At 39.0% G+C, this 25361-nt stretch overlaps 1 protein-coding gene across 1 annotated transcript in view; it reads left to right on the top strand.

Annotated features, from left to right (window-relative positions):
- The first annotated feature begins 14 nt into the window (after positions 1-14).
- PEX3 (peroxisomal biogenesis factor 3) overlaps positions 15-25361 on the top strand; it is a 30593-nt gene continuing 5246 nt past the window's right edge. Inside the window, exons 1-10 of the mRNA XM_081095100.1 lie at positions 15-337; positions 6668-6799; positions 13137-13218; positions 16754-16797; positions 18013-18137; positions 18424-18490; positions 18596-18650; positions 19207-19375; positions 21312-21382; positions 23205-23327. Of these exons, the coding sequence (XP_080951226.1) occupies positions 265-337; positions 6668-6799; positions 13137-13218; positions 16754-16797; positions 18013-18137; positions 18424-18490; positions 18596-18650; positions 19207-19375; positions 21312-21382; positions 23205-23327 (941 nt within the window). The 5' untranslated portion in view covers positions 15-264. The remainder of the gene's footprint in view (positions 338-6667; positions 6800-13136; positions 13219-16753; positions 16798-18012; positions 18138-18423; positions 18491-18595; positions 18651-19206; positions 19376-21311; positions 21383-23204; positions 23328-25361) is intronic.

The following is a 25361-nucleotide window of genomic DNA, read 5'->3' as shown; positions in this document are numbered from 1 at the left end:
TTCTGGGAGGACCTGGGTGGCCCCAATCAGTGGAGGCGGCGGCGCGGCGGCCACACAGAAAGCGCCGCCGGGCTGCTGCAGTCCACGCCCCCTTCCCGCTCGGGTGACAGTCCGCGGAAAGTCGCCTTTGCGATTTCTGGAGAGCGCCCAGCGGGGCCACGGCGTTCCTGCCGGGTCGGTGGTCCAGGGCCGGAGACAGAGAAACGGCTTCCTGGTGCCCCCCCGCCCCTCCCCCTAGGCAGCCCGCACCTCCAGGGCCTGAAGATGCTGAGATCGACGTGGAATTTTCTCAAACGTCACAAAAAGAAATGTATCTTCCTGGGCACGGTCCTCGGAGGTGGGTGACAGCGTTCTTGGAACGGAGCGTGGGGCGGAGGGGATGGGAGAGGGGTGGCTGTCTTCTAAAATGGAGAGGCCGGGGGCCGCGGTCCGGCATAGGTAGAGGGGAGTCGTTCAACCCGCTTTGGGGAGCGGGCGACACACCTCCAGTGCTCCCCGTCTCCCCAGTTGTGGCGCGCGTGGCCGTCGCCCTGACACTGCCCTGACTCTGCTGGTCGCCTGTCCTTTGTTCTCACGGACCTGGGAGAACTCACCACCATAAGTTTCTGTTTAAGGCACCATTCTCGTATAGGCACATGTTGTTGTTGTTGTTGTTTAATGCTCTTCTGTTGTTTTTCCTGAGATCCTGGGTTGCTCTTTGGCGCTTGGCTCGGCTTTCCCCCTTCGTACAAGTTTCATAATGATTTTCTAGGAGCTACCTCGGCTCTGTACGTCGAGTGTTGTGTGAAGGCGATTTGCACGTTTGTAAATAGCACCCTGGTGCAGAAGGACAGGACGATATACACCAGACGAGAGAGGCACAAGGCAGTACTCAGCTCTGCTTCTGCCGTTTGGAACACGAGCTGTGCAGTGAGCTGGGCGGTCGGACGCAGCGCGCCGGTGTGCCGTCCTCCCCCCGGCTCCGCGGGGCTGGGATCGACGCCCAGGCAGGACCGCGCTGCAGAGGCTGAAAGGAGATTTAGGAACAGATAACCATCCCGAGAGCCTGTTTCCTCATGTGCAGTCATTGCATAATGACAGGAATGTAAAGGAGCGAATAAAACGCCCGGCGAGATATAGGAGAAAATGCAGGGATGTAAAGAAATTTTTAGAATTTGAGTCTGTTTGAGAAATGTTGTCACTAACTACATGCTTTGGTTACAGAAGCGTGTAAAAAAAAAAAAAAAAAAAAAAACAAGGAGAGAAATTTCCCAAGGAGTTGGGCTGTTTTTCTTTTACTATTATTAGATTCTATTCTATTATTTCCCTCCCCTCCCCGCAACAATTTGAAATTAACAGTACTCTTAGCATCAGTGATTTAGACCTGTTGATTCTTGAAAGTTTGATGAGGCAAGGAGAGAGGCTTTTCCTAGTCTCTGAGATCTGTCATAATTTGATAATGAAGAAATGCAAATTTTCATTGAATTTTTTGAAAAAATTTTTTACAGATAAAATGTGTTTTTCTGATATATTCAGCCACTGACATCTGTGTATTTAGGTTATGCTAAGACCATTGAATCCATTTTATTTGTAGAAGCTAAAGATGTATGTCTGATGGAAGAAGTATAAAAAAGTATTTTTGCCACCACAAAAGGAAATGAAAGAATCTCTCTTTAGCAATCTCAGAAAGACTAGTATACCTTTCAAATTTGTGGAAAAAATCTAATGGTACATTAGGAGCAATCATAGGGGAAGCAAAAGATTATACTTAAGAGGTAGTTATAGATTCTGTCAAAAATCTATTGAGAACTTTATAGTTACAGATTAAGAGGAATGAGAAAGAAAGACAAGGTTCAGAGAGACAAAATAATCCTAGTGTTTTATAACAAAAAAAGTTAATCTAAAAGACAAAAAGTAGATGACCTTATGGCCTCATTTTTTTTTCTGCTTCACGGGGAAAGGTCCTATAACATGTTACATTTCAATTCATCTAATTCAAGAAATATTTATCAAGTGCCTGTAGTACTTATCAAACAAAGTAATGTGATTGGAAATAGAGGATTTACAGAGATTTCTAATCGTGCTAGTTACCATTGTGTGCTAAGCTCTTGTATTCAGTGGGGATGACAACAGGATAGTTCTTGTTATCCCCATTCAAGAATGTGGGAACTAGAGCCCTAAGAATTTAAGAAATGTGCTCAGGGTCTCAGTTGCTAAGAAGGAAGCTAGAATTCAAATCCAAGTGTGTTAGATCCCAAAGCACATTCTCTTTCCACACTATACTGTTTTGCCTTCACGGACTTAATAGTCTGTTAGAAATGAGAAGTGTCTTAGTCCATTCATGCTGCTGTAACAAAATACCACAGACTGGGTGGCTTATAAACAACATAAACTTATTTCTCACAGTTCTGGAGGCTGGAAGTCCAAGATGGGGGAGTCAGAATGGTTCATTGAGGGCTTGCTTCCAGGTTGCACACTTGTAGCCTCAAATGGCAGAAGGTGCTGTGGAAACCCTTTCATAAGAATACTAATCCCATGTAGAAGGGCTTCACCCTCATTACCTAAACATCTCCCAGAGACCCCAACTTCTAATACACTCATATCAGGCATTAGGAAATCAATATATGAATTCGGGGCAGGAGGGCACACAAACATTCACAATCTAGCAACAAGTATACAAATAATTAAAGTACAAAACAAGCTGAAAAAATATTATACAGATCAAACTAACAGGTAGCATGTAAGATTATTAAAAAAAATCAAGAAAGGGCTTAATGAAAGCCACATATTAACAGGTTCAAAAGCTAGATATCAACATGTATGCTCCAAGAGGTAGGGGGAAAAATCTAAGTAAAAACTTTGAGGTGCAGGCCTTCTTAAGTAGGGATTTCCTGCATTTTGGGTGAGTAATTGCTTTAGACCAATTTGTACAATTTGAGCAGTTTATGCAAAGACTAGATTTTGGTTCTCAAATTTTTTGACTGGAGGTATTCTTTACACTTTTAAAAATTAAGGACTCTAAAGAGGCTTTTAAAACTTGTATCTAATTAATAGTTGCCATATTAGAAATTAGAACTAAGAATTTTTTTAAAATAATAATTTAAAAAATAGTAAACTTGTAACATATTAACATAATTATTTTTCTAACTTAGCAAGAAGAGTGGTATTGTTTTAAATTTTTGCAAATGTCTTTACTGTCTGGCTTAATTGACGAAAGCTGGATTCTCATATTTCATTTTGTACTTAGTCATTTGCAATGCCACAGGTCATATAGCCTCTAGAATATGCCACTGTAAACTCATGAGAGAATGAGAATGAGCATCGACCTATGAACCAGGACATCAGGGTTGGATTCCAGGTCAGGTCACAGGCCTGGGTTGTGAGGTCAATCCCCAGGCCAGAATTCTGGCACCCAGTCACAATCTGATGCTCCTGAGCTCCATAATTTAGCTAATTAATTTTCTTTCTTCATTCTTATTTTCCTAGAGAGACAAATCTGACAAATCAGAATTTATAAAATTTGAGAATGAGAACCTGAGTAAATTAGAATTTGTGTAGGAACTTAAGTCCTAACTCAAGAAAAATAATGGATTGTGGAACTTTACCCTCAATCCAGTATTAGTTTACTAGTTTACTAGGACTGCCATAACAAAGTACCACACACTGAGTGGCTTAAGCAACAGAAATTTATTGTCTCATGGTTCTGGGGGCCAGAAGTCTAAGATCAGTGTGTTGGCAGGATTTGTTCCTTTTGGCTGTAAGAGAAGAATCTGTTTCAGAGCCCTCTCCTTGGCTTAGAGATGGCCATCTCCTCCCCGTTGACATAAGAACGTTCAAACCTGTGGAGAAGTTTGTAAAAGTTTATTTCAGCCAAACCGACATCATGCCAGGAAGCAAGATCTCAGATGTTCCAGAGAATGACAGTTTTGCAGTTTCTTTTATAAATTTGGGGCGAAAGAGGGAATGTATGGAAGATTATGTGAAAGTGAGAAAAGCAAGATACAGAATAGTTAACAAGATTATGTGCTCCCTCCAGGGTGGTTACTCCTTTGAGCTATGTACAAAAGAGGATTATTCTGGCATTTCAAGGTTGTGTTTACCTAGATGCATAAGAACAATGGACAGGGCTTGCTTCAGGCAAAGATAAACCTTTTTATAGGCGGTAGGTGTGACCTGCCCAATTAGGGATTTATGGTCACCCTGTGAGGTTACTTTCAGTCATATTTATTAGAGAGCCCCCTTTTCATCCATATCCCTGTGTCTTCACATCATCATCTCTCTACACATGCTTGTGTCTAAATTTTCTCTTCTTAAAAGAACATCAGTCAAATTGGATTACTCTCTACACATGCTTGTATCTAAATTTTCTCTTCTTATCAGAACACCAATCATTGAATTAGGGGCCTCCTTAAAGACCTCCCTTTAACTTGATTACCTCTGTAAAGACCCTATCTGCAAATACCGTAACATTCTGGAAGTACTGGAGCTTCAACATGGGACTTTAGGAGGGCACACAGTTCAACCATAGCAATTCATTTTCTCCTTTTAGCTTTAGATAGAATATACTACGCTTATTAAACAAATACAGTAGTTCCTAAAGAATTTTTATCAGACACATTGAGAATCTAATGAAAGCAGTGGACCTCCCTCCTGGAAAACACATACTAATCAAATTTACTATTATTCCAGAAAAATGTTAGCTATACAAAGCTACACACAGGGCATTATTGTAGTGTTTCACTTTACACTATCATTGTTTGAGAAGTAATAATTTTACACATAACTTTTAGCAATCTGTTGTATAAAGAAAATATAAGCAATTCATTGAGAAGTAACTGTTATATAACAGTTGCCTGTCAAAGAGTTACTTTGTGAAACATCAGTCAATTTCTTCATTTTGTTGGTTTTGTGACACCATCATCAGTTTAGGATAGAGTAAAAAGAAAGGTAGCTATGAAGACAATTATATGAAATTTATTTGTTCCTTAAGCATGATTATAATGCCTTTATTTGTGCACAAACATAACAGCAATCATACTTTATTTCTGCCTAATTATTTGTACTACATACCCTTTTATTGAACTTATTTTTAAGGATACGTAACATGTTATCTGTTCATCTATAATGCTTATGTTAGTGAAAATAATTGTGGATGTGTGTTTTTTGCTCTAGAGCAGTGGTTCTCAACCTTCTGGCCCTTTAAATACAGTTCCTCATGTTGTGACCCAACCATAAAATTATTTTTGTTGCTACTTCATAACTGTAATGTTGCTACTGTTATGAATCGTAATGTAAATATCTGATATGCAGGATGGTCTTAGGCGACCCCTGTGAAAGGGTCGTTCGACCGCCAAAGGGGTCGCGACCCACAGGTTGAGAACCGCTCCTCTAGAGTTCCTAGAGGAATGCTCCCTCCCCATCTGTGACAAACAGACCAAATTCAATTATTTAGGTCATGCACAATTATTAGGTTCTTTTTGGTAGATATTAGGGGCCCAGCCAGTTGGAGATAGGTGAGGATTAGTTACTCCCCTACAATCTTGTTTGCCAGTTTATAATGAAGCAAATTCTGTCACACATAAAAACATCTGTTAGCAAGGCATAGGTAAAACAGTATGATAAGCTTGTTTTATGAATTCAGTGAAATCCCAATGTCCTTTTTGGTGCTACATTTTGTCTTATATTTTTTAAAGTATTATATATTGATTGAAGAAAAGATGAAAAATACAGAGGAGCGAACAGAAGAAAAAAAGCATCTGTTATCCCACTATTCAACAATGATAATTATTTATTATATGTTAGAAATTAAAGCCCATCTGTTTTTCTATGCAGTTGCTTTGCTTACATTAAAAAGAAAGACTTCTTATTTTATCATCTAAAATATAACATGATTATCTCCTTGAGTCATTAACCATTTCATAATGTGGTTTTTAATAGCTACATCAGATTCCATTGTATGGATAGACCGTAATTTATTTAAGCAGTTCCCTATTGCTGGTCATTTAGAATATTTCCAGTTTACTATTAAAGACTTTGTAGACTTAATTCCTTTGTTTTTCATACCTAGTCCTTATGTACCTGTCTATCTTTGGCTGTTAAAATGATAATCTCCTTTTCCTTTTCTTTAAGTTACAATTCTTATATAATTCTTTAATTTATATTTTTAAAAGTTGTAATTTTAGCATTTTGCTAATATAAGCATTATCTATACTAATAAAAGAGTAATATGCTAATTAGACTGGGAGACCTTCCCCACATCCTTCTGGACAAAGCCATGGTGGTGGGGCCGAGGCAGAGGCAGTTAGGGGCAGTCAGGCCAGGAGGGGAGGACAGTTGGGGGCGATAAGGCCGGCAAGGGGGTGCAGTTGGGGGTGAGAAGGCCAGGCAGGCAGGTGAGCAGTTAGGAGCCAGTGGTCCCGGGTTGCGAGAGGGATGTCCAACTGCCAGTTTAGGCCCAGTCTCTGTGGAATGGGGCCTAAACCAGCAGTCAGACTTCCCCCGAGGGGTCCCAGATTGGAGAGGGTGCAGGCTGGGCTGAGGGACACCCTTCCCTCACCGCCCCCCCTGCACAAATGTCTTGCACCAGGCCACTAGTATTTTAATAAAGCAGGTTAAAATACTGTTTGGAATATTTAATACACTAGTTATTGGATTAATATACTAGCTTGTTTTAAATATAAAATTTTAGGAATATATATCCTGGGGAAATATGGACAGAAGAAAATCAGAGAAATACAAGAAAAGGAGGCTGCAGAATATATTGCTCAAGCACGACGACAGTATCACTTTGAAAGTAACCAGAGGACTTGCAATATGACAGGTAAGGCCAGAGAAAAATTTACACATGTACAAAGTTATTTAATAATTTATAGTAATTTTTTTATTTATGTTTTTTTTTATTAAATCTTTATTGTTCAGATTATTACAGTTGTTCCTCTTTTTCCCCCATAGCTCCCCTCCACCTGGTTCCCACCTCACCTTCTGCCCTTACCCCCCATTGTCCTCATTCATAGGTGTACGATTTTTGTCCAGTCTCTTCCCGTACCCCCAAACACCTTTTCCCCCCCAGAATTATCAGTCCACTCCCTTTGTATGCCCCTGATTCTATTATATTCACCAATTTATTCTGTTCATCAGATTTTTTTATTCACTTGATTTTTAGATTCATTTGTTGCTAGATATGTATTTGTTGTTCATAATTTTTATCTTTGCCTTTTCTTCTTCTTCCCCTTCTTAAAGAATACCTTTCAGCATTTCATATAATAATGGTTTGGTGGTAATGAACTCCTTTAGCTTTTTCTTATATGTGAAGCTCTTTATCTGACGTAAATTCTGAATGATAGCTTTGCTGGGTAGACTAATCTTGGTTGTAGGTTCTTGCTATTCATCACTTTGAATATTTCTTGCCACTCCCTTCTGGCCTGCATAGTTTCTGTTGAGAAATCAGCTGACAAACGTATGGGTACTACCTTGTATGTAACTAACTGTTTTTCTCTTGCTGCTTTTAAGATTCTCTCTTTGTCTTTTGCTCTTGGCATTTTAATTATGATGTGTCTTGGTGTGGTCCTCTTTGGATTCTGTTTGTTTGGGGTTTTCTGCGCTTCCTGGACTTGTAAGTCTATTTCTTTCACCAGGTAGGGGAAGTTTTCTGTCATTATTTCTTCAAATAGGTTTTCAATATCTTGCTCTCTTTTAGATTGCAAAGGGCCAGGCCTTTCATATACAAAAGCCTCTGGGCACAGCTTGGGTGGGGTGGGGTCTCAGGGAATCAACAGGGTGGAGCAAACAGCTATGGCTGATCCTCAGCCCTGCCCTAAGAGGCCCTGAGTCTCAGTGTCCAGCAATAATCGCTGCAAGCACCTCTGAGAGAAAGCCGCCCTTGAGTTCTGCCCGATTCCAGACAGTCTAATTTCTCCCCGTATGAGTCTGGGTCCCCAGAGACTCGCCTGGAACTGGAGTTCAGAGCAGTCGGGAGCTTGTGTCTCCTTCCCGATTGAAAAAGACAACCGTTTCCTCAGTTGCCAGCCCTTTCCACGCGCGCCTCCATACCTCTGCACTTTACTTCCGCACCTTCTCTGAGTCTCGGTGTGCTTTTCTCTTTCCTTCTAGTTGTAGAATTTCCACTCAGCCAGCCTTCGTGTGGTTCTGGATGATGCCCGTTTTGTCTTTAGGTGTATTTTTGAAGTGGTTGTGCGAGGCAGCAATTTCAGGTGTTTACCTATGCTGCCATCTTGGTTTCTCCTGACTTATATTAATTTTTATACCTCCAGGACAGAAAAGGCAAAGGAAGAATGATAAAATCCAGCAAGTATTTAATTCATGATTTAACTAAATTACATGTGGATTTTTAAAATCAATATGCAATATAAACATTCACTCATTCATTTTATTTATTCATTCAGCAAATAATTTGGGTACCCAACAGTGTTTTTTGAAAACAGAAGGTGAATGATTTAAAAAAAAAAAAGGTCCGTGACCTTTAGAGTTTATGTGCTAGTGAGAGAAAAACAGGATACAGAATAATCATCAAATAAGTAACTTTGAGCAGTGACAGCTTCTATAAGGAGAATAAAGGTGTGGGAAGGGTGGGGTTGCTCTTTAAGATAAGGCAGTCTGGAGAGTCAGGCCTCTTTGAGGAGAAATCAAATGATACAATGGAGGAAGCCATGCAAAAGCCAAAATGCCTGAGGTGGGAACCAGCGTGGCACATTCAAGAAACAGCACAGAGGCTATGTAGCTAGAGCAGTGGTGGCAAACCGTGGCTCGCGAGCCACATGCGGCTCTTTGGCCCCTTGAGTGTGGCTCTTCCACAAAATACCACGTGCGGGTGTGTACGTACAGTGTGATTGAAACTTCATGGCCCATGCACAGAAGTCGGTTTTCGGGAAGGAGATAGACAAAAACAAGTATACAAGACGAGTGTGGATGGGAGAGTTGGAAGGGGTCGACCTCAGCAAATGTACCTCAATCAGATTGAGGACGTTTTTAGCAAAGGCCAGCTTAGGAGTACCCTAATTAAGTTAATAACAATGTACCTACCTATATAGTTTAAGTTTAAAAAATTTGGCTCTCAGAAATTTCAATTGTTGTACTGTTGATATTTGGCTCTATTGACTAATGAGTTTGCCGACCACTGAGCTAGAGCAATGAGCAGTAAAAGAGTGATAGGAAGTAAGGCTGCAGGTAGGCTTGATCCCATTGGGCCTTATCTGTCATAGTAAACAGTCATAAGTTTGTTAAATTTACAGTAAGCAACTACACACCTGTAAGTTTAGCACTATAGTATATAGTCAAGCAGTGTTAATTAATGCTAATAATTTAACCTCCAGAGCTAGAAACCTACTGGGAGAATGCCATACCAAATCATTCGAATGGCATAACTCCTGAAAAAGTTAGTTCTCAAATCCATGTCAAACCTGGTGGGGTTATTTTGGGGGGAAGGCGGGGCTTAAAAAATATTTAAAGCTTAATCCTTTCACTAACATTTTTTCAAGAACAGTTAATTTAGAACAAATTTATAAAGGTAAATTCTCTTTGTGAAATTTTAAATAATTTTTCAGAGTTGAAAAGACTTTTATTTTTAGTTCAGCTCCATTTGACAGATATAGAGGCTGATATTAGGAGGTAAAGAGACACATCTAAAATAGCTGGAGTATGATTTTTATATTTAAAATGATAATACTTAATTCTATAAAGCAAATAGTAATCATAAATACTGGATAAGGCACAGTGAGTAAGAGCAAAGGCTCAAGGGTAAGTCAGATCTGGTTCAGTTCCCAGTTTTGCCTTGTAATATCTGTGTGTGTGGGGGTGGGGGGCGGGGGGGAATCTAAATCTTAGTTCTCTCCTTTATAAAATTATCATCATAAAACCCAGTTCGTGAATGTTTTGTGATGTGATGAGATAATACAGATAAAGTGCTTTGTATACAATACGCAGTAAAGAACGTTTTTTAAAATGGCATAATCATTTAAATTGATAGTTAGCATTGAATACAGTGGTGCTACCAAAGACATTTTAATGCATTTTTAAAGTCTAAGAACAATCCAGTTTTGCTTCAGAAAATTGAAAAAGGTAGGTCCTGGAGTCTCAAAATATATCTCGGTTTGGCATGGATCCACGTGTCAGTTTGTCCTCTGGAAAGCAGATACTAAGATGGGATTAGATGTGGGAGAAATTAATTGGAGGAAGCACCTATGAAGAATAAAGGGGAGGGAGCAGAAGTAGACAAGGAAATCCTTTAGACCACAATACAGGTCTGACCAGTGAATGGAAAGGGAGAAGGAAGGAAGATTCGGGAAGAAGAGTCTCTATGTACAGTGCAGTTCTCAGAAGGTTTCAGCAGGCCAGTGTGGAGTTCTCAAGCCAAAGTCCCCTGGTAGGTGTGTGTCAGGATGGCCGAATGGTGTAAGGCACCAGACTCAAAGTTCCCTGTTAGAGGAGTCCCACGGGAATGGGCCTGCTTCAGTATCCCCACTGAGCATTCTCATTGGCTGGGAGCAGTGCAGGCATGGTAATGGTCCATGAGGGGTGGCAGCTGTGGCTATCACCTAACAACCTCCTCCCAGAAGAAGATGTGGTGGCACATTTCCATGACCATCTCAGCCCTCAGATGAATAAATAGCTGACCACAGGCAATTCAAAATAAAATATGGTAATCAATATAAGCCAAAATATAGGTTCTGAAAAACTTTCCAAATTAGCTTTCTGGTATGCATTGATAATGGGGTTACAAATCATGTGATTAAATTTCTATCATTTTGAATAAGATGTAATGGATATACTATAACAAATTTGGTACTTTTAGGTAAATGTAGCTAGTTTTTCTGCCCAAGAAATTATCTCCAACTTGAAAGATAGCATCTAATGACTGTGCTTCTGTGCCCTGACTGTTGGCTTTGTCTTCTTCATGATTTTACTAAAGATTTGGAAGGAATGCTTATCAAATTTACAAATGACACAGTGCTTGGGTGCATAGCTGACACTGTAAATAAAGTTTTAGGATGCAAAATAGTCTTGTCACATATAAGTGCTAGATTGGGATAAGTGAATTGTCTGCATTAAAAGTCAGTGGTACAGATATAGAATTATCTAAGCTTGCTTGGAAGCAGGGTGTATGAGTAACGGTTGGGAATTCTAAATGAGCATAGGCTTGTTCTGAACAAATAGTATGCTGTTACTTATTTAGGGATACTAATTTAATCTGAGACTTTAGTAAGAAAGTCTGTGGTTCAGATCAAAAGTAGTTACAGCATGCTCTGCGGTAGTCAGAGTACGTACGGGTCCATTTCTGCCTCTCACACACATGTTAAGAAGATACAAACTAGAATGTGTCAGAAGACGCTAAGTAAGGGTAATAATAAGCACAAACACTGAGCATTTCCATGTGCAGAGAAGCAGTGTTTTAAATGCTTTATATGTCTCAATCCTTACAACGATCCTGTGAGGTACAGCTAGTGTCATTCTTGGTTTACAGATGAGGATATTGAGGCACAGAGAGGTTAAGTTACTTGCTTTGGGCCATACACATACATGGCTGGCAAAGGGTTGTCTTGTGATTTGTGGTTGTACTGGATATGTTTATCATGGAGACCAAATGGCTAAAAAAGACATGAATGCTGTATTGAACCAGATACAGAATTATATTTGTTCAGTGTTCATACAGACGGCTAGAAGAGAAGAGTAGACTTGTCTTTGGTTCAATAGGCTAAAGTGGAAAGTAAAAAGCTCCTACCTCTCAGGAGAATTATTGAAGAGATTCTCCTCAAATCATGTTTTACTACACAATCTTTAAACTCATTCCCTACTAACTCCATTTGCTGAATGTAGGACTCTAGCCTTGCTTGTTCTGGGGAAGGTCACATATCATGTTTGGCCAAATATAGATAGATAAGTACACTAAGAGATAAGCCACCTTTTTACTCAGTTGGCTCTGAGCTACTACTTGAGTTAACATTCTAAATACCTCAGGTGAGCCCTGGCAGATATTGCCCAGTGGTTGGAGTGTTGTCTGGTGCACCGAAGGGTCACAGGTTCAATTCCCAGTCAAGGGCCGGTACCTGGGTTGCAGGTTTGAACCCAGGCCCCTGTTGGGGTGTGTGCAGGAGGCAACCAACAATGTCTCTCTCTCACATTGATGTTTTTCTCTCTCTCCCTCCCTCTTCCACTCTAAAAAGTCAAAGGAAAAAATATCCTCAGGTGAGGATTAACAAAAACAATTACCTGGAGTGATTTAATCATACAGCTTGAGGAAGTATGCTAAAGCTGCATAGTACAGTACTGAAATAAATGTCTAGAGTCGGTTAAAAGCTAAATGTTCTATAGAAAAAATAATGTGGATTTTGTAATTAATAAGCCTTGCCTACAGGAAGTAAAAAACATACACTTAAGTTTCCCTTTAAGAATGTGAGATTTATAATCGACTTTTTTAAAATTATTACTTATTTAGTGTTATAAACTCATTTTAAATTTATATGTGTACATTTCCCAATACTTCTTATACCATGCATAGAGCCATAAATGAAACAACTCCTATAAATTACATGTAATCTTTCTTCCATAGAGTACTGTATTTTATTTTATCTTCATGTTACTCTTGGGAGTTACAGGCAGTAGCCATTGGCAAAACTAGAACTACGGCTTAGCAACTCTTCATTCCTAGCCTGGTGACTTTTGCTGAGCCTATAATAAATGCTTATCACTTTGTAGTGTTTAATATATAAGTGTTTTTCTAAAATTAGAAGTAAAATGTGAAGCAAAAAGTATAGCTAAACATAAAAATGTTATTTTATTATATCAGAAATAGACTTTTTTTTGTAAAGAAAATTTGGAGAGTACAGAAAATAGAAAAAAAAGAATCACCCATAATCCATAGCCCAGATGCCATCACTGTTAGCATCTGGGAATAATTCTTCCCATACTTTTTCCTATGTATACTTGTTTACATTTCTATAATCATAGTATGTATAAAATTTTGTTCACTTAACATAAGCAGATAAATGATTTATTAGCATATTATCCATTTTTATTAACATTAATAATAATTATTTGAAAACTCTAATCCTGGCCTTCCCCCCAGCCTAAAACAATGTGCATTTCTCAGGGAAGGCAGTCAATCATAGCACTGTGACCTCTCTTATTTTCTGTTTGTGTTACAGTGCTGTCCATGCTTCCAACACTGAGAGAGGCCTTAATGCAGCAACTCAATTCTGAGAGCCTCACAGCTCTGCTAAAAAACAGGTAAATGCAAGGTACAGTATTTTTTTACTTATATTCTGCACTTAAAGTGTGTACAATTCACTGAAATACTTTTCAAACATCTTTGTTTCCTTGTTTTTTTTCTAATTAAAGCTTACAATATATAGGCTTATTTGAAAAAAAATACTATATCTTTGAATTCATATTTTATTTTGTCCATTTATTTATACTCTACCTTGATGCACAAAATATTTGGGTGAACAAATATTTATATACATTCTGGTTTTTATATAAATCTTATATCACTGACATTACTCAGAAATGTAATTATTGAGTCCTTATGGAATGTGTTTCTGAACCAAATACTAAGTTATGTTGAACAGTGGGCTTCTTAGAGAGTTTACAATTTAAGAGGTAAATCATGTGAACATGCATTTTAGGTAAATAAGGCATATGAACTTACATTTTATTTTATTTTTTTCTTTATTGATTAAGGTATTACATATGTGTCCTTATCACCCCATTGCTCCCCCCCACCACCACCCTGAACTTACATTTTATATTATTTACAAAGTGAAGTACAAATACAACATGAGCAAAAGTAATGATAATTTACCTTACCATGACAGTTTACTGGCTACACAGCACTTTCACACATAGGACCTTGTATATGGAGTGCAGTATGTGTTGGGTATTCTAATTTGGTGGTGCTGTGTAAATTTGAGAAGAGCTCTAGAAAGAAATGGCTTCTTATTTTAATGGACAAGATGGAGGGAAATGGTCTTAAATAAGTTTTAATCATTGTGGCCTTACTGAAATATTCACTTTCCTAGTAATCATCCTTCAATACCCAGGGGAAGAAAGTGCTATTTCTCTTTTTTTTAATATATTTTATTGATTTTTTACAGAGAGGAAGGGAGAGAGATAGAGAGCCAGAAACATCGATGAGAGAGAAACATCGATCAGCTGCCTCCTGCACACCTCCCACTGGGGATGTGCCCGCAGCCAAGGCACATGCCCTTGACCGGAATTGAACCCAGGACCCCTCAGTCCGCAGACTGACGCTCCATCCACTGAGCCAAACCAGTCAGGGCGAAAGTGCTATTTCTAAACTCTCTCTGTGCCAGGCCCAGTGCAGATACCTTACATGCATGCTCCCATTTAATTTTCACATCGAATTAATTTTCACATTTGTTCCATTTAATTTTCACAATATCCTTGTGAGGAAGATTATTCATTCATTTTGCACATAGGAATTTACTGCTCAGATAGCTTCAATAGCAAGCTGGAAAATGTCTTTGAAACATTTTCTGTATTCAGAGAATACCTCCCAAAGTAACAATAGATTTGTGTACTTGGAAATTTTTTTATCTGATTAAAATGTAATCCTATGATAAGGGGTTTTCCTTCTAAATTTCATCTTTATTAGAGGTTGACATAATTTCACCATTACTTACAGATGTAAGTTCAGTTTATGTTAGTTCATATAATTATATGAAGAAGAAACATATCAGCAGATTACTCCCAAGTAAATCTTTAATTATCACATGTATGTCCATAAATAGGGGATAAATAAATATGTATATAAGTAGGGAATAAAAATGTATTTTAATTATCTTAAGTTTTAGTTTTATTAGGGAGACATGACAAATGAAATAAGTGAGTAGCACTTTTATAAAAGCAACATAAAAACAGTGGCATTCATCCTTCTTGGTGACTCTTTCCTGCAAGGCCCTAGGTTCCCTGTGATAATTAACAAAGCGTCTCTTTCCCTTTAAGACATTGCCATCCTAGGAAAGAAGTAGATGAAATAAATTATAATTCAAGACATAGTATGTTTGATCTGTGGTTTAAAAAATGCAAAAGCAAAATGTGGGGTGAAGATGTGTTGGGCTAGAGAAAACAGGGATTCGTTTTGAAGGCTAATCTTGGACAGCTTTACAGAAAAGGTGTCATTCCTCTTTTCTTACTCCATTGCAGAGAAGAGAATTTCTTAAGTTCCTAAGAGTTTAAAATGGGCAACAGTTCTAATTCAGTTTCCTTCTTATATCTCAGTATTATTTTTCCTTACCTTCCTTTTGATTTGAAATTACTGTTTGCAGTTTGAAGAAAAAAAAATGTCCATTTGAAAGACATTTGCATAAAGCGGGACTTGAACCCTTACAAAGTATAATTAAATAGGCCTCCAACCTAATGATTGTTTTTGTATTAGTTTTCAGTCAACTAAGGTCTCTTATAAGTCTGTCAAGCAAGTTACTTTTCTCTTTAAACTAATTATGATAATAGCTGATCAGAAATAAAGAAAAGATTTGGTAGTCCTATTTTGTAAGTTTAGCAAATAGGCTTCCGTCACTGTTTTTAGTACTTGGCATTCTTATTGAAGATCGATAATGACAATGATGTTTTGGTGACAAATAATCTTTAACATCTTCTCTCATAAAAGAAATAGAACACTTTGAAAGGTTAGTTTAATTCTTAAGACATTTTAGTGACACTAAATAATTCAAAGTATGAATTCATGATGTATTTTATCTCTTTGAACGTATGTTCATATAAGTATATAAATACACATATATGTACTATCTTAGTCTGCTGAAGAAGCTTAGAATTGCTACCCAGTAGTGATGAATATCTTTAATCAAAGGTTGCCATCTCAGACTACCTTTTCCTGCAACCAGGAAGTAGGACTCTTGGAGAAATAGCTGATTTCAGGTCTGAAGCAAGAAATGAACAAGATAAACACAGACAGTTTTTTATGTCAGTAAGCAAGGAAGCTATCAAAGACTAAATGGGGTCATGTCAAAAGGATTCAGGAACTAACCTGAATAGTTCCCCCCCACTTGGTCAAAGATGGACAATTTGAACATTAATAAGAATAAGTGAGCTGAAATGCATCAAATATATATTTAAATTCATGTGTCTGTAATGATACTTTAAAGCAAAAAAATACTTCATTATTTACCTTTGAATGATTATAGAATCTACTTCATTATATGTAAAATGGTAAATGTGGGGAAAAATAAACATTGTTTCTGTTTTTCCTACATGATTTTATAATACATACTAGAGGCCCAGTGCATGAAATTTGTGCACTTGAGGGGGGTCCCTCAGCCCAGCCTGCACCCTCTCACAGTCCGGGAGCTCTGGGGAGCAGGCCTAAGCCATCAGTAGGACATCCTTAGTGCTGCCACCGAGTCAGGAGAGGCTCCCACCACTGCTGCTGTGCTCGCCAGCCAAGAGCTTTTGCGTTGAGTGTCTGCCCCCTGGTGGTCAGTGCATGTCATAGCAATTGGTTGTTCTGCCGTTTGATTGACTTGCATATTAGCCTTTTATTATATAGGATATGCATATGCTCTGAAAGAGGAAAAAAGACTAGAAGGATATATACCAATATGCTAGTGCAAATAGTTGTTATCACTGGTTACTGAAATTATAGTTGTTTTTTACTATATTTTGTGGGTTTTGTTTTTGCAGTTACCCTGTAATAAACTATAATTAAATATACAGCTATAAAATGCAAAGTTTTCTGTTAGATGATCTGAATATTATTTTCATATATTCTGATTTTTTCCTTTAGGCCTTCAAACAAGTTAGAAATATGGGAAGATCTGAAGATAATAAGTAAGCTTGCATACTCTATAACAGCAGCACATCCTTAAAATATTTCTGAAGGGAAAATTTTGTACTCTATGTTGATGACTCTTCTTTATCTCATAGAGTTGTCAGGATTAGATAATTTTCATAAAACAAGTAGTTCAGTGTCTGGTCATAGAAAGTACTGAGTATTAATAGTGTAGGTAGTATTATTGGATTGTTATGATAATATGTACACCTGTCCTAGACTATATATGCTTATACTAGGTACTGATATCTGCAATATTATACTTTAAAGTTTTTATTCCAACCCAGATAGTAACTTTACTTTGTATTGTGTGCACACTTTCATTAGTGATAAAAGTTTGAAGCAAAGAACTGTCCTAGCACATATATATATCCATGTCTTATAACTTCATACTATCATTCCTCCATTTTCCTATCCATTCAACTAAACTTTATCAACTGAATCATGCTTAAGGCTTCCTGTTTGAAAATAAATTAAATCTTTGTAGTACCCTCTTTTTCCTTTGATCTATTATGCAGTCTCCACCCCTATATAATACCAAATATTTCTACATTTCCTTGTCCTCACTCCCACTCACTCTTTGACACACTACAGCCTGGATTCTACTCCCATGTCTCCACCCATGCAGATCTTGCAACATTAGTAGTAACTTTTATGTTGCTAAATCCAGTGGACATTTTTCTCCTGTAGACCTCATGGCAGCAGTCAACACCTTTGCACTCTCCTCTGTTTTGAACACTGTTCTATGCTACTGTGACACCTCATCTCCAGATGTCTCCCTGTGTTTCTGTGCCTTCCCCTACCCTTTAATGGGCTCATCCTCCTTTGCCTGCCTTTGAAAGCTGGAGTTATTCCAAGCTTAGTAAAATTCTTTTTCTCTGAATTAGCTCCCTGGGAAAACCAGAGTTCTGAGGCTGCAACTCTTAGTGCTTCCCAGTCCTTTCTTATTTAACTTTTTAAAGTTAATAATATGTAATCCTTCATTCAATATATTGGTTATTGTTTTAATTAAGAGATCATACCTAATGTACATTAAAAAGTTATGAGATAGACTTTGAAATATTTTGAATTGACATATTTTTGTATTTGAAACAATTACAAATGTATTTTTAAGTCATCTTATGAAAAAATAACCATAGCAATGATTCGTGTCTTTACACATTTATTTGTGTTTTAATAATAGTACCAATGGTTGTTTTTTTTCCTCTATGAAGGTTTTACAAGAAGTATTGTAGCTGTATATAGTACATGTATGCTGGTGGTTCTTTTGCGAGTCCAATTAAACATTATTGGTGGATATATTTACCTGGATAATGCAGCAGTTGGCAAAAATGGCACTGTAAGTGGAATAAACTTAAATAGATAGTGCCCTTTGTTTTAAGAGGTTCTAATTTTAACCGAATATTACTACTTTTGATAATTTCTCTAAATTAAATATCTTTATATTTCATGTGATTTTAAACTTTTAGCATTATTATTTTTTTATATTTTGAAACTAGACTTTTTGTTATGTTAAAGAATTTTATATTGCCCATTCATCCAGGTCCTGAAAATCTCAGCTCAAGTTACATTGAAAATATTATTTACTAATAATATTGTGTAATTTAACCTTCTATTTTGTACAGACAGTCCTTGCTCCCCCAGATGTCCAACAGCAATATTTATCAAGTATTCAACACCTCCTTGGAGATGGTAAGATTCTTATTTGTGACCTGTAAACTAATTGTAATTCATTCATTTGTATTATTGAGGAATTTGAAAAGTAAACAAGGCTTTATGTTTGTTTTCTTTTAATAGGCCTGACAGAGCTGATCACTGTCATTAAACAAGCTGTGCGTAAGACTTTAGGAAGGTGAGGCATTTTGCTTTGGCTTTTCTGACTTCTGATTCTAATGAATAAAAGAAAAATTAGAATTGTTCTAGCGAAGCTAGTAACTTGACAAAGGTTGTTCATGAAATTCTTTGTAAGCTAGTAAGAGACATAGCCCTTGGATATTGCATTGTGGAATCCATTTTCTGCGTTAGTAACAACCTTTTGATACTGAGGATAAACTCTTAATGTTTCATTGTTTTGTATTGATTTCCAAACCAGAAATATTTGGATTGTGGGGTAAAAACCTACTTTAAAATTTGCCTCTGAGGCTTTTATCTCCCACTTATACTGGTAATGTCTATAATTACAGTGGGAATTTTCTTGTGAAATCTGCAGCAAGATTTTTCTTGGCTCTGTAGTAATGCCCCTTAACTGATGGCTAATTTCTTAATCTACTCAAGTGATTTCACAGTCAGCAGTTTCAGGTTTGACTGGATGAAACAGGATCTCAGATAGTAACCTGATAGGAAAAAAGTGTGTGTAGGATGTATGGTATAGTTTCAATTAATCCCAATTTCCTTTTCTCTGTTTCTAGTGTTTCTCTTAAACATTCTTTGTCCCTTTTGGACTTGGAGCAAAATCTGAAAGAAATCAGAAATCTCGTTGAGGAGCATAATTCTTCCTCTTGGACTAATAACAATGGATATAAATCTTTATTATGCCATTATATGATGCCAGATGAAGAAACTCCATTAGCGGTTCAGGTACTTAATTCATGACCATTTAACCAAAGCTCTTACTCTATATATTTAAATTTTTTACTGTCTCTTAAAAGGTAAATATTTGAAAAATATATATTTCAATAATTTAAATAAAACTCATTAATTTAGAAAACAAATTTCATATGATTTCTAGTTAGAAACATTTATAATTTTAGATATTCATCAAATTTTTATTGAGTATTAGTTATGTGACAAGTACTATGATGTATGATTAGGATATAAAATGAATAGGACATGCTCATTACATGTGAGAAGCTCAGGAGACAAATTCAGTTCATGTGGCTAGAGAATATTGTATTTCTATGAGATCAAGTAGCAGAAGATAGAGCTAGCCCAGCCGTGTGGTTGAGCATCAACCTATAGACCAGGAGGTCATAGTTCAATTCCTAGTCAGGGCACATGCCTGGATTTCTGGCTCGTTCCCAGCAGGGGGCCTGCAAGAGGTAGCCAATCAATGATTCTCTCTCATCATTGATGTTTCTATCTCTCTCTGCCTCCCCCTTCCTCTCTGAAATCAATAAAAATATATTTAAAAAAAAAGAAAGGTAAATTTTAATCAGGCCAGTTACCACTATCACATTTGTTTTTTAAAATAAATCAATGATGGCACTATCTAAGTGGACTGAAGGAAGTTGTCATCTAGTTGAGAAACAAAGAAAGCCTAATCTAGCAGTTGCCCACCATGGTGTTGCTGCACCTGTGTGTTTCAGGCAGTTGTGATTTACGTTTTTCATTGATTAAGAATAATAAAAATGCCAAAGAGTGCTGGTTCTGTATCTCATTTTAAAATAGTTATTGGCTTTTTCATATGTAAGTGGATTGCACCCATGCATCTCTCACTGGACAACTAGAGAAGGCTTAGACCAGAAAGGTCCCTATGCCATACCTTAGCATGAGAACAAAGAATGCCATATATTGCCGAAACCGGTTTGGCTCAGTGGATAGAGTGTCGGCCTGCGGACTGAAAGGTCCCAGGTTCGATTCCGGTCAAGGGCATGTACCTGGGTTGCGGGCACATCCCCAGTAGGAGATGTGCAGGAGGCAGCTGATCGATGTTTCTCTCTCATCGATGTTTCTAACTCTCTATCTCTCTCCCTTCCTCTCTGCAAAAAAATCAATAAAATATATTTTAAAAAAAAAAGAAAAGAATGCCATATATTTCATTGCCTGCAGGTTCCCAACCCCCTCCCTAAAGACCCCAAAGATAGACCTGTTGGGTGTTGAGATATTTTGTATTCATGAGGAGGCCAAAAATAAATTGCAACCTGTTTAAGGCATCCCTGCAGGATGGATGGAGGCTAAAATGAACCAGCAGAACAGATGGGACAGAATTAATAAAAGAAATAGGAGAAAACTTACTAACAAGCCAGAATCTCAAGGAGGTGTGATAAGAGTATTTAAAAAGCATTCTGGAATTTTAAAATTCAGCTGTGGAACTAAAAAAAAAAAAAAAATGATTCAAAAGAACAGATGTAGAGAGGAATAGTGAGCCAAATATTACCTGAATTGAGTTAAAACCTGAAACTTCAGATTGAAAGGACACACAGAGCCCCAGACTAGCGTAGATTGGTCCAAAAGATACATATATATCCTGATAAAATGTCTTTCCAATAAAGGGGAAAAAAAATCGCAGGCCTCTGCAACCATAAGGACTGTTTTGTTCTTTGCAAATATATGCTAGAAATGTGTCTAAGAGGGCCCAGATAAACAAAGATCTTACAAAGTATTATGATTTTCTTTGATTTATCTTTAAAAGCACATGAGTCTTTACAGTTCTTTTATAGTTTAACATTTTTTGCTTGTTGGTAGAACATAGACTTTAGGATTTCATCAACTCTGGAGTTTATTAATATGACTATTTTCATCATAACCCTGTGCTAATATTTGAAACCTGAAGTATGGCATTTTAATTTCATAGGCCTGTGGGCTTTCTCCTAGAGATGTTACCACTATTAAATTACTCAATGAAACTAGAGACATGTTGGAAAGGTATGTATACTGTGTGTAACAGAGAACATGTGTTTCTGTTTTGATTGTACTCTTACCATTTTTAGTCCTTCTTGAAAAACATATTCAACATAATCTCTTGTCAAAATTAAATTTTGAATCTGTTGCCCTGCCTTTAGGTAGGATTTCCTACTGAAACTAGTGGTTCTCTTATTAGGGTGGGGAGGGAAGCAGAGATTTTTTTCAGCATACTCATGCCTGGCCCACTTACTTTCCTAGCCTAGAGAGTCTATATACTAGTAGAGGGACTGGAAAATAGTGTTTATATTTTGAATAAAGCTTTCAGGGATGATTCTGGTATACCCAGTGTATACTAGTGTCTTCTCTCTCTCTCTCTCTCTCTCTCTCTCTCTCTCTCTCTCTCTCTCTCTTCCTCTCTCTCTCTTTATCTTAGGATAGAATATAATGTTTCTAAAACTTTGATAAAAATTTCACATCTTGCCCTAACCAGTTTGGCTCAGTGGATAGAGCGTCGGCCTGCAGACTCACGGGTCCCAGGTTCGATTCCGGTCAAGGGCATGTACCTTGGTTGCAGGCACATCCCCAGTGGGGAGTGTGCAGGAGGCAGCTGATCGATGTTTCTCTCTCATCAATGTTTTAACTCTCTATCCCTCTCCCTTCCTCTCTGTAAAAATCAATAAAATATATTTTAAAAAAAATTTTTTTTTCACATCTTCCCTAAATTGGGTATTACTTAGGGCTGCCGCAGAGGCGGAGAGGCTCCCGCCACCGCTGCTGTGCTCACCAGCCATGAGCCCAGCTTCTGTCTGAGCAACACTCCCCCTGTCGGAGCCCACTGACCACCAGGGGGCAGCTCCTGCATTGAGCGTCTGCCCCTTGGTGGTCAGTGCGTGTCATAGCAGCCGGTTGTTCCACCATTGGGCCAAAACCGCTCTCCGACATCCCCCAAGGGGTCCCAGATTGTGAGAGGGCACAGGCCAGGCCAAGGGACCCCACTGGTGCACAATCAGAGCTGGGGAGGGACCACGGGCGGCTCCAGGGTGTGTCCAGCCCATCTCGCTCAGTCCCGATCAGCCAGACCCCAGCAGCAAGCTAACCTACCAGTCAGAGCATCTGTCCCTTGGTGGTCAGTGCACATCATAGAGACTGGTCGACTGTCTGCCCCCTTTGTTGTCAGTGCACATCATAGCAAGCGGTTGAGTGGCCTTAGCATATCATTAGCATATTACACTTTGATTGGTTGAACAGCCAACCGGCCAACTGGACACTTAGCATATTGGCTTTTATTATATACAATTTTTTGTGAAGTACTAATATGTCATAACAGAAAGAGCTTGAACTTTAAATTTAAAAAGGCTTGGGTTCAAATTCTACTCCCCCATTTACTAATTTCAAACCACTGGACAAATTTCTTTATCCCTCAAGTATCCAGTTCCTCATCTGTACAGGATAATAAAATGTTCTAAAATACTGGTATTTCATGATGGAATATGTAAAGCAAACCAGTAATCTATGGCTATAAGAGGATTTCTCTTTAAGAGTTTCTTCAAGAGAAGAAACACTATTACTGAAATTTTAAAAATAAATTGTACAAAATGCTAACCAATGTAAGAAAATTTAAAGAAGTGGATGAATATTCTCATTGTGTTGTGTTAAATAATAAGCTCTCTTTTTATACTAATTTTTAAGGATTGACTCCTTGATATATTTTTATAGTGTTTTAGGCTATAAAACCTAGATTGTGACTAGAAATGGTGGCTCTCAGTGGTAGCCACAGTTCATGAATTTATTTCCTTTTCCATTGAGACTCTAAAAAGTAACTTACCCTTCTTATTTTGTGTAGTCCAGATTTTAGTACAGTTTTGAATACCTGTTTAAACCGAGGTTTTAGTAGACTGCTAGACAATATGGCTGAGTTCTTTCGACCTACGGAACAGGACCTTCAGCATGGGAACTCCATGAATAGGTAAGATAACATGTAAAAATGTTACCAGTCTAATGAATACTCTAATAAAGTAGAGCTTTGGTTCTGTTTATTTTCTGTAACAAAAAAATCTTAGAGGGTAAATTTGAATGCTCATTTTTCAACAAGTTAAACTTCATTAACCCAATTACACCTTCATGAGTAGAACTATTTCTAGACTCAGTATTAAAACTTTAATTCCTTGTAAAAATTTTCCCAATATAGATATGTACTTAAATTGTGAAACTACCCTTCTATCAGCCAAATTCCAATTATTGGTATGTGTTTTTAACTCTTTAGAATACAAAACTGAAAATGTTTTAATGCATTCTCTAATTTTATTCCAGTTCTGCAAGCCATAATTGGCCTATATAATTCAATACTATTGGGCATTGTAATAACCAGGCATTCCTGTAATAGGTTTCCTTTTGATGAATTATCTCCTAGTTCTATAACTACGTCAGTGTATTCATTTTGTAGAATTGAGAATATTTAGTTAGTTCCATTGTTAGTAATTTTAATTATAACTATTATTAAGTCATGGATTTATGCTGCCAAAGGTATTTTATGATTTTATTATATCCTTATCTTAACATAGCACTTTGGATCTCCTATTAAACTTTACAATATTTAAGAACCTCTGTCCTTTATATTAAACTCAGAAAATAGGTATTAAATCAACTAGGGGCCCAGTGCATGAATTCGTGCACCTTGAAAGGAACTGTGGGCCGCGAGGCTGCAGTGGGCACAGGGGCGGGTCTCGGCCCATCCTTCACGCCCCCTCCCAGCACCTCCTGCCACAGCCCCTGGTCCCCTCTCTGCCGGCAGCCCCGCTCCCACCGCTCCCATGCACTGATGGTGCCAGCCCCGCTCGCACCCACTTATGTCACAGAGCGATTGGGGCCAGCGCCAGCAGCAGGTGCGAGCAGGCCGGCGCTGTCAGTGGGTGCAGTGGTGGCTGCTGCCCCGATCATCCCTCAGGAGCTGGGGGAGGTGGAGAAGCCCTCAGGGGTGATAGAGGCTGGCAGCCGCCACTTGTACTCACTGACAGTGCTGAGCGATTGGGACCAGCGCTGGGTGCCTGAAGCATGTGCAAGCAGTGGCTCGGGCGCCAGCTGCAAGTACAAGAGGCAGCTGCCAGCCCTGATCACCCCTCAGGAGCATGGGGTGGTGGAGAAGCCCTGAGGGGCAATTGGGGCCAGCAGCTGCTGCTCCCACCTGCTTACGGTGCCAAGCGATCAGGGCCAGTGCCCAGTGCCAGCAGCAGGTTTGAGAGGTGGCTCTGGCACCAGCAGCGGGTGCGAGCAGGGCCGGCGCTGGCAGCAGGTGTGGGCGCCAGGCAGGACCGCAGCACACAGGAGCAAAGAATTTTTAGTAACCACCAGAGGCTCGCCCTGATGACAGCGACCAGTGCCCTGCCTTGGTCTGGCACCTCTGCTCATCATCCTGCCACGGCCAAAGCCCACCATGTTCCACACATGCCCTCTGGTGTTCAGTGCACGTCATAGCTATCAGTTCGGTTGTTTGGTCTATTTGCATATTAGAGTTTTATTTATATACTAGAGGCCCGGTGCATAAAAATTTGTGCACTCGGGGGGGAGGGGGAGTCCCTCAGCCCGGCCTGTGACCTCTCGCAGTCTGGGACCCCTCGGGAGATAACAACCTGCTGGCTTAGGCCTGCTTCTGGGTGGCAGAGGGCAGGCCCAATCCCTAGGTGCAGCCCCTGGTCGGGCTCAGAGCAGGGCCGATTGGGGAGTTGGGGCGCCGCACCCTGTCATGCACAGAGCAGGGAGATTGGGAGGTTGTGATACCACCCTCAGTCACGCTCAGGGTAGGGCCGATTGGGGGGTTGGGGCACCGCCCCCTGTCACACTCAAGGCAGGGTCGATGGGGAGGTTGCGGCGCCACCTTCGGTCACGCACAGAGCAGGGCCCATCAGGGGGTTGGGGCACCGGCCTCTATCACCCACAGAGCAGGACCGATCAGGGGGTTGGGGCGCCGCCACTCTCACACTCAGGGTAGGGCCGATGGGGAGGT

Source organism: Myotis nattereri (genome assembly GCF_964212035.1).
Source record: "Myotis nattereri genome assembly, chromosome: 6".
Taxonomy (NCBI): Eukaryota; Metazoa; Chordata; class Mammalia; order Chiroptera; family Vespertilionidae; genus Myotis; species Myotis nattereri.
Note: the sequence above shows the minus strand (reverse complement) of the source record. Positions and strands in the feature narration are given on the sequence as shown.